Consider the following 10,520-nt stretch of genomic DNA (forward strand, 5'->3'; position numbering starts at 1 on the left):
ATTTTGACTGTTACTATTTTCGTCCTGGTTTATTAGTCCTTCTTATAGTTTGAGTCAAACTTTAACCATTGATTTAATTATAAATAAATAAATTATATACCTCAGAAATAGTATCATTGAGTCAAATATGAATCTAACAATATAAGTTTTATGATATATAACTTATAATTTGTTAGTCAAACGTACGATTAACGTTGGACACAAAATATGAAGGGACCAATAAACAAGTTGTCATTGTTGTTGTTTATCCATTTCGTTTTAGACCGTTGACTCTTCATGGCCACGGACAGCGTGGACTTTGTCGCCACTAGAGTCATGCAGCCAGCGGCCACAACTTGTCCTTCAAGTACCCCAGTGCAGTGCAATGCAAGTTATCTCCTTGTCTCCGTTGACACTGACAGGATATGACGAACTGGCCTGCGTCATGGCATAAACACATCACGAACCTCTTGCACACCTCTCCTGACTCCCAACTATAAAAGGCTGGATCACACGCTGGCTCGTACCAACAGACCAACCAATCCACTTTGCACTTGCTCACACGATCGATCACTACGACGAACAAGTCGTCCCAAGGTAATAAATGGGCTCGTGCATCTCGCGCTCGCCGGCGTCGTCGGCGGCGGCGGGGTCCGGGCGGGCAGTGGCCACCAAGACCGCGAAGGTGGTGGACGTAGACGGCTCCATGGCGCAGTTCGCGGCGCCCGTCACGGCGCGCGAGGCCCTGGATAGTGTACAAGAGCGCCGCCCAGGCGCGTCGGTCTTCCTGTGCAGCTCCGACGAGCTCCGCTTCGACGTGCCCGCCCGTGCCCTGGCCGGAGACGAGGCGCTGCAGCCCGGATGGCTCTACTTCGTGCTGCCCATGTCCACGCTCCGCCGCTCACTCTCCGGGCCGGAGATGGCCGCGCTCGCCGCCAGAGCCAGCTCGGCGCTGGCCGTTGCCAGCGGCGTTGCGTCACCCCCGCGGCGCAAGAACGGGGTCGGGGCGCCCGGCGCCAACAGCAAGCGACGGAAGGCGGCGGCTCGTGTGGCGCCGCTCGTTGTCGCTGACGAGATCGCCGGACCAGACGGTGGATCGGATCATCACCATACGTACGGCAAGTACGCCGGCGATGAGCCAGCGGCGAAGGCGTGGAAGAGAAGTAGTTGGGGTGGAAGCCGCAGCAGCACTCGCCGTCGTCGCCGTGCATCTGGCACCCCAACGCTGAGCTCCATTTTGGAGGCCGATGACTTCTGAGCAACCCCGTATTGATTCAATGGTTCGATTCTTGGGAGTTGGGCCAACGCTGAGCTCCATTTTGGAGGCCGATGACTTCTGAGCAACCCCGTATTGATTCAATGGTTCGATTCTTGGGAGTTGGGAGTGGTTAGCAATTTCTGATCATGGATTAGTTTAGTTGAGTTAGTTGGTCCATTCTGTTGAGTTGCTCAACCGGTGTACATACTGCATATGAGAGTTTTTTTTAACACAGTACAGACGCAAGCGCTCATATACACGCGCATACATTCATCCCTGTGAACGCACACACGCACATTCTACTTCACCAGGGCTTGAACTCTGGTGGGCTGGAGATACCATAGTCCCAAACCATCCAACCACAGGTTGGTTCGCTACTGCATACAAGAGTTATATGTACAACATGCTTGACTCTTCAATGTGTACGTGTAAAATCCGTATTGTGAAAACTCATTTTTTTAGGGGTGTGAAAACTCATATACGCAGATGCTGACACCGCATGAAAGTACTACAATTTTGGGCCTAGCATTCTATTTAGATATCTGAATTCTGCATTGACGCTCAGCTTTTGTTTGCTGCAAGGTTAAACGATTTTTGCCTCTAGTTCAGCTTTGATTGCCCGAACCTTTGAGGTAATTAAGCATTTTTTTCTTTGCATTTAATGATTTTTTTGAATAGATGTGGTATGTGCAAAAAAAAGATTCAAATTTGGTATATGGTGTTTGAATGCTTGAATTTGAAATATTGTCAAATTATAGGCAATAGAAAATATAGGAAATAGGATTTACATGTATGAATTATTGTGGTGCTAAAACTTGACACATGCTATAGTATATGGCTGTGTGCGTCACCTGATGCAGAGGCCAGGGGTCTTCCCCTATTTTCAAATAAAATAGTAATAATAGTTGTTGTAACAACAACAACAACAACAACAATAATAATAATAACAACAACAACAACAACAACAACAACAACAACAATAATAATGTATATCCACTAATGAAGGGATTATTGCTTCTGCCCGTTCGTTCTAAAATTACCCCTAAATTTGGCGCAAATTAGCTACTATGTCATCCATAAGTGAGAAAAATTTCAAATCATTTCTTTTCCTTCACAAGGCGCCTTTGATTGGTTCATTTAGGCGCAATCCCGCTGGACATCGCAAGTCGGCAGTTACCACACTGGCTAGAGCTTCTCTCTTCCACCCGGGAGACCCATGTTTGATCCCACCTTTCTCCATGTTCCTCCTTTTTCTCTTTTAAATAGTGAGCACCTTTTTTTTAGGAACAAATAGTGGGCACATGAGAGCCAGCGTCCTATTGGGCTGGCCCATGACCGGGGCTGGACGCCCTTTGTTTTTTATTCTAGTTTTTTGTTATTTGCTATTTGTTTTGTCTTCTCTTTTCCTATTTTTGCTTATTCAAAATAATTCTGGATTTCCAACAGCATCCAATTTTTTTCCAGAAATCCTAAAAATGCTTGTGGATTAAAAACAATGTTCATGATTTTGAAAAACTATTCACATATTCAAAAAATATTTATAAATTTGAACCAATTTTCCATATATTCAGAAAATATTCATGATTTTTGAAAATGTTCAAAAATTTAAAAAAATGACCATGAATTACAAAATAATTTCATTGATTCACAAAATATTCATGATTCAAAAAATGTTAACGCATTTCCAAAAAGTGCTCACTGATTACAAAAATGTTCATTGATTCTATAAAAGGATTGATTCATAATTCTTTATCAATTCAAAAAATGTTTCTGAGTCAAAAACTGTTCGTTGATTCAAAAAAAAGTTCGTCGATTCAAAATTGTTCACAAATTTGTAACGCCAATTTAAAAAATATTCATTATTTTAAAAATGTTCAGGAATTTGTAGAAGATGTTCGTGAATTGGAAAAATGTACTTTGTTACTTTCGTAATAATATAATATTTGTTGGGCATCACTGAGGAGTAACGACAAAAAAAGCGTAAACAGGTAGCGACAACTAGATAGATATTTCTTTTGTCTAATTAATTGGAAACACCTTGAGTACACTTCAAAAAATCATACCATACTTATTTAGTTGCGTAACACCATTTATCATGTTGTTTGTCATGTAGTACCGTGAAAGATTTCAAGGAATTTGTTGATGTCGTTGGGTATGTGTATGAGGGATGGCTTTTTCCCCCTTTACAAGAGCATGTTTGCTAATGATAATAATAATAATAATAATAATAATAATAATAATAATAATAATAATAATAATAATAATAATAATAATAATAATAATAATAATAGCGAGGAGATTACATGGGAGAAGGTTGGAGTGCACACAAAAGACCACAGCCCCTAAGAGTAACTCTAGCAAGTCCGCTTAACTCCCAAAAGAAACTTATTGGAGACCCCCCAAAAAACATTCTAGGTATTGGGAGGTTTCTTTTTTGCGATGGTAGGTATTGGGAGGTTGTGACCTAGCACATCCCCTAAACTTGTTGTTTTCATTTACTAGTTCTCATCTCACTCGCATATAAACACCATTTTCACATCATATTCTATTCAAAGTTTCAAACTTTGACAGTCAAAAAGCACAAAGTTCGACAACACTTTATTTGCATAATTTTCAATTTTCAATTTCCAATTGAAACCATGTTGGCGCAAGAATTCGGCCAAAATATGCCCCATATCATCCCAAATAGGTTATCAAATACCTTATGTATCATCCAAAAGAAAGAACATAAAACATACAACAAAGTGCATCACAGAACCCTCATTTCCACTCCCACTACATCCACCCAAGTGTCTGATTCCATGGCATCTTCAAAGTCTTTCAAAGCGTGAGCTCTCAAAAGGCGCTTTCCTAGTCAAACATACCAGTTGCATCCATAAACATGAACCTTGCTTCTTGCTTCTTGCTCCTTCTTGTTCATTTCTTGCTTGTATAGTGCTTCGATGTAGTTGTTGGGGAACATAGCATGCAATTTCAAAAAAAATCCTACGATCACGCAAGATTTATCTAGGCGATGCATAGCAACGAGAGGGGGAGAGTATGTCACGGTACCCTCGTAGATCGAAAGCGGAAGCGTTAACTTAACGCGGTTGATGTAGTCGAACGTCTTCTCGATTCAACCGATCAAGCACCGAACGTACGACACCTACGAGTTCTGCACACGTTAACCTCGATGACGTCCCTCAAACTCTTGATCCAACAAAGTGTCGAGGGAGAGTTTCGTCAGCACGACGCCGTGGTGACGGTGATGGTGATGTGATCCACGTAGGGCTTCGCCTAAGCACTACGACAATATGACCGGAGGAGTAAACGATGAGTTGCGAAACTATTCCACATTGTTTTAAATGAAGATCAAACTCGTAACTCAAATATTCGCCCGCGCGATCAGATCGTAGAAACTTTATTTTCTTGTTACGACGATTTTCCACTTCACTCTGAAATTCTTTGAACTTTTCAAATGTTTAAGACTTGTATTTCATTAAGTAGATATACCCATATCTGCTCAAATCATTTGTGAAGGTAAGAAAATAATGATACCCGCCGCGAGGCTCAACACTTATTGGACCGCATACATCAGTATGTATTATTTCCAATAAGTCAGTGACTCGCTCCATTGTTCCAGAGAACGGAGTCTTAGTCATCTTGCCCATGAGACATGGTTCGCAAGCATCAAGTGATTCATAAACAAGTGATTCCAAAAGCCCATCCGCGTGGAGTTTCTTCATGCGCTTTGCACCAATATGACCTAAACGGCAGTGCCACAAATATGTTGCACTATCATTATTAACTTTGCATCTTTTGGCATCAATATTATGAATATGTGTATCACCACGATCGAGATTCAACAAAAATAGACCACTCATCAAGGGTGCATGACCATAAAAGATATTACTCATATAAATAGAATAACCATTATTTTCTGATTTAAATGAATAACCGTGTCGCATCAAATAAGATCCAGATATACTGTTCATGCTTAACGCTGGCACCTAATAACAATTATTCAGGTGTAAAACTAATCCCGAATGTAGATGTAGAGGTAGCGTGCCGACGGCGATCACATCGACCTTGGAACCATTTCCGACGCGCATCGTCACCTCGTCCTTAGCCAATCTTCATTTAATCCGTAGCCCCTGTTTCGAGTTGCAAATATGAGCAACAGAACGAGTATCAAATACCCAAGCGCTACTACGAGCATTAGTAAGGTACACATCCATAACATGTATATCAAATATACCTTTCACTTTGCCATCCTTCTTATCCGCCAAATACTTGGGGCAGTTCCACTTCCAGTGACCAGTCCCTTTGCAGTAGAAGCACTCAGTTTGAGGCTTAGGTCCAGACTTGGCCTTCTTTCCGGGAGCAGCAACTTGCTTGCTATTCTTCTTGAAGTTCCCCTTCTTTCCTTTGCCTTTTTTCTTGAAACTAGTGGTCTTGTTAACCATCAACACTTGATGCTCCTTCTTGATTTGTACCTCCGCAGCCTTTAGCATTGCGAAGAGCTCGAAAATCGTCTTGTTCATCCCTTGCATATTATAGTTCATCACGAAGCCTTTATAGCTTGGTGGCAGTGATTGAAGAACTCTGTCAATGACACTATCATCCAGAAGATTAACTCCCAGCTGAGTCAAGTGGTTATGGTACCCAGACATTCTGAGTATGTGTTCACTGACAGAACTGTTCTCCTCCATTTTGCAGCTATAGAACTTGTTGGAGACTTCATATCTCTCAACTCGGGAATTTGCTTGAAATATTAACTTCAACTCTTGGAACATCTCATATGCTCCATGACGTTCAAAACGTCTTTGAAGTCCCGATTCTAAGCCTTAAAGTTTGGCACACTGAACTATCAAGTAGTCATCAGATTTAGCTTGCCAGACGTTCATAACGTCAGCAGTTGCTCCTGCAGCAGGCCTTGCACCTAGCGGTGCATCAAGGAGGTAATTCTTCTGTGCAGCAATGAGGATAATTCTCAAGTTACGGACCCAGTCCATGTAGTTGCTATCCTCATCTTTCAACTTAGATTTCTCTAGGAACGCATTAAAATTCAAGGGAACGGTAGCACGAGCCATTGATCTACAACAACATAGACACGCAAAAAACTATCAGGTACTAAGTTCATGATAAATTAAATTTCAATTAATCATATTACTTCAGAACTCCCACTTAGATAGACATCCCTCGAGCCATCTAAATGATCACGTGATCCATATCAACTAAACCATGTCCGATCATCACGTGAGATGGAGTAGTTTTCAATGGTGAACATCTCTATGTTGATCATATCTACTATATGATTCACGTTTGACCTTTCGGTCTCAGTGTTTCGAGGCCATGTCTGTACATGCTAGGCTCGTCAAGTTTAACCCGAGTATTCCGCACGTGTAAAACTGTCTTGCACCTGTTGTATGTGAACGTAGAGCTTATCACACCCGATCATCATGTGGTGTCTCGGCACGACGAACTGTTGCAACGGTGTATAGTCAGGGAGAACACTTATACCTTGAAATTTTAGTGAGAGGTCATCTTATAATGCTACTGCCGTACTAAGCAAAATAAGATGCATAAAAGATAAACATCACATGCAATCAAAATATGTGACATGATATGGCCATCATCATCTTGTGCCTTTGATCTTCATCTCCAAAGCACCGTCATGATCTCCATCGTCACCGGATTGACACCTTGATCTCCATCGTAGCGTCGGTGTCATCTCGCCAACTATTGCTTCTACAACTATCGCCAACGCATAGTGATAAAGTAAAGCAATTACATGGCGATTGCATTTCATACAACAAAGCGACAACCATAAGGCTCCTGCCAGTTGCCGATAACTTTTACAAAACATGATCATCTCATACAATAACGTATATCACATCATGTCTTGACCATATCACATCACAACATGCCCTGCAAAAACAAGTTAGACGTCCTCTACTTTATTGTTGCAAGTTTTATGTGGCTGCTACGGGCTTCTAGTAAGAACCGTTCTTAGCTACGCATCAAAACCACAACGATGTTTCATCAAGTTTGCTGTTTTAACCTTCAACGAGGACCGGCCGTAGTCAAATTTGATTCAACTAAAGTTGGAGAAACAGACACCCGCCAGCCACCTTTATGCAAAACAAGTTGCATGTCTGTCCGTGGAACCGGTCTCATGAATGTGGTCATGTAAGGTTGGTCCGGGCCGCTTCATCCAACAATACCGCCGAATCAAAATAAGACGTTGGTGGTAAGCAGTATGACTATGATCACCCACAACTCTTTGTGTTCTACTCGTGCATATCATCTACGCATAGACCTGGCTCAGATGCCACTGTTGGGGAACGTAGCATGCAATTTCAAAAAAATTCCTACGATCACGCAAGATCTATCTAGGAGATGCATAGCAACGAGAGGGGGAGAGTGTGTCCACGTACCCTCGTAGACCGAAAGCGGAAGCATTAGCTTAACGCGATTGATGTAGTCGAACGTCTTCTCGATTCAACCGATCAAGCACCAAACGTACGACACCTCCGAGTTCTGCACACGTTCAGCTCGATGACGTCCCTCAAACTCTTGATCCAGCAAAGTGTCGAGGGAGAGTTTCGTCAGCACGACGGCGTGGTGGCGGCGATGGTGATGTGATCCGCGTAGGGCTTCGGCTAAGCACTACGACAATATGACCGAAGGAGTAAACGATGGAGGGGGGCACCGCACACGGCTAATTAAGAAACAATTGATGTGTTTAGAGTTGCCCCCTTCCCCCTTATATAAAGGAGGGAGAGGGAGGGGGCCGGCCTAGGGGGCGTGCCAAGTGGGGGGAATCCCACGTGGACTCCTAGTCCTATTTGGCCCCTCTTCCTTCTATCGGAGGGGGAAAGGGGGGAGGAGAGGGAGAGGGAGAAGGAAAGGGGGGCCACGTCCCCTCCCTTTGTCCAATTCGGACTCCCCATGGGGGGGCGCGCGCCACCCCCTTGTGGGTTGCCTTGCCTCTCCCTATGGCCCATATTGCCCATTACTTCCCCCGGGGGGTTCCGGTAACCCCTTGGTACTCCAATAAATACCCGAAACACTCCGAAACCATTCCGGTGTCCGAATACTATCGTTCAATACAATCAATCTTTACCTCTCGACCATTTCGAGACTCCTCGTTATGTCCGTGATATCATCCGGGACTCCGAACAATCTTCGGTCACCAAAACACATAACTCATAATACAAATCGTCATCAAACGTTAAGCGTGAGGACCCTGCGGGTTCGAGAACTATGTAGACATGACTGAGACACATCTCCGATCAATAGCCAACAGATGAACCTGGATGCTTATATTGGTCCCTACATATTCTACAAAGATCTTTATCGGTCAAACCGTAATGACAACATACGTCATTCCCTTTGTCATCGGTATGTTACTTGCCCGAGATTCGCTCGTCGGTATCTTCATACCTAGTTCAATCTCGTTACCGGCAAGTCCCTTTACTCATTCCGTAATGCATCATCCCGCAAATGACTCATTAGTCACATTGCTTGCAAGGCTTATCATGATGTGCATTACCGAGAGGGCCCAGAGATACCTCTCCGATACTCGGAGTGAAAAATCCTAATCTCGATCTATGCCAACCCAACAAACTGTTGGAAATATGCCCTAGAGGCAATAATAAATAGGTTATTATTATATTTCCTTGTTCATGATAATCGTTTATTATCCATGCTAGAATTGTATTGATAGGAAACTCAGATGCATGTGTGGATACATAGACAACACCATGTCCCTAGTAAGCCTCTAGGAGACTAGCTCGTTGATCAATAGATGGTTACGGTTTCCTGACCATGGACATTGGATGTCGTTGATAACGGGATCACATCATTAGGAGAATGATGTGATGGACAAGACCCAATCCTAAGCCTAGCACAAGATCGTGTAGTTTGTTTGCTCAGAGCTTTTCTAATGTCAAGTATCATTTCCTTAGACCATGACATTGTGCAACTCCCGGATACCGTAGGAATGCTTTGGGTGTACCAAACGTCACAACATAACTGGGTGGCTATAAAGGTGCACTACAGGTATCTCCGAAAGTGTCTGTTGGGTTGGCACGAATCGAGACTGGGATTTCTCACTCCGTGTAAACGGAGAGGTATCTCTGGGCCCACTCGGTAGGACATCATCATAATGTGCACAATGTGACCAAGGAGTTGATCACGGGATGATGTGAGTTACGGAACGAGTAAAGAGACTTGCCGGTAACGAGATTGAACAAAGGTATAGGGATACCGACGATCGAATCTCGGGCAAGTAACATACCGATAGACAAAGGGAATTGTATACGGGATTGATTGAATCCTCGATATCGTGGTTCATCCGATGAGATCATCGAGGAGCATGTGGGATCCAACATGGGTATCCAGATCCCGCTGTTGGTTATTGACCGGAGAGTCGTCTCGGTCATGTCTGCGTGTCTCCCGAACCCGTAGGGTCTACACACTTAAGGTTCGGTGACGCTAGGGTTGTAGAGATATTAGTATGCGGTAACCCGAAAGTTGTTCGGAGTCCCGGATGAGATCCCGGACGTCACGAGGAGTTCCGGAATGGTCCGGAGGTAAAGATTTATATATGGGAAGTCTTATTTTGGTCGCCGGAAAAGTTTCGCACTTTATCGGTATTGTACCGGGAGTGCCGAAAGGGGTCCGGGGGTCCACCAAGGGGTCCACCAGCCCCGGGGGGCCGCATGGGCTGTGGGGGGTGCGCCTTGGCCTATATGGGCCAAGGGAACCAGCCCCAAGAGGCCCATGCGCCAACAGATAAGATAAACGGAGAGTCCTAAAGGGGGAAGGCACCTCCGAGGTGCCTTTGGGAGGAAGGACTCCTCCCTGGCCGCACCCTTCCTTGGAGGAAGGGCCAAGGCTGCTCCCCCCCTCTCCCTTGGCCCTATATATAGTGGGGGGAAGGGAGGGCAGCAATATATAAGCCCTGGCGCCTCCCTCTCCCTCCCGTGACACATCTCCCTCCTCCCGCAGCGCTTGGCGAAGCCCTGTTGGAATCCCGCTACTTCCACCACCACGCCGTCGTGCTGCTGGATCTCCATCAACCTCTCCTCCCCCCTTGCTGGATCAAGAAGGAGGAGACGTCGCTGCTCCGTATGTGTGTTGAACGCGGAGGTGCCGTCCATTCGGCGCTAGGATCATCGGTGATTTGGATCACGACGAGTACGACTCCATCAACCCCGTTCTCTTGAACGCTTCCGCTCGCGATCTACAAGGGTATGTAGATGCACTCCTTCCCTCTCGTTGCTAGTAAACTCCA

General features: G+C 44.5%; 1 protein-coding gene across 1 annotated transcript; it reads left to right on the forward strand.

Annotated features, from left to right (window-relative positions):
- The first annotated feature begins 375 nt into the window (after nucleotides 1-375).
- Nucleotides 376-1,757, forward strand: LOC109750913 (uncharacterized). The gene has a single exon (XM_020309833.4). It carries the CDS (start codon nucleotides 584-586, stop codon nucleotides 1,235-1,237), a length of 654 nt encoding a protein of 217 aa, XP_020165422.1. The 5' UTR covers nucleotides 376-583; the 3' UTR covers nucleotides 1,238-1,757.
- Nucleotides 1,758-10,520: the final 8,763 nt, after the last annotated feature.

This window comes from Aegilops tauschii, chromosome 5 (genome assembly GCF_002575655.3).
Source record: "Aegilops tauschii subsp. strangulata cultivar AL8/78 chromosome 5, Aet v6.0, whole genome shotgun sequence".
NCBI classification, from domain to species: domain Eukaryota; kingdom Viridiplantae; phylum Streptophyta; class Magnoliopsida; order Poales; family Poaceae; genus Aegilops; species Aegilops tauschii.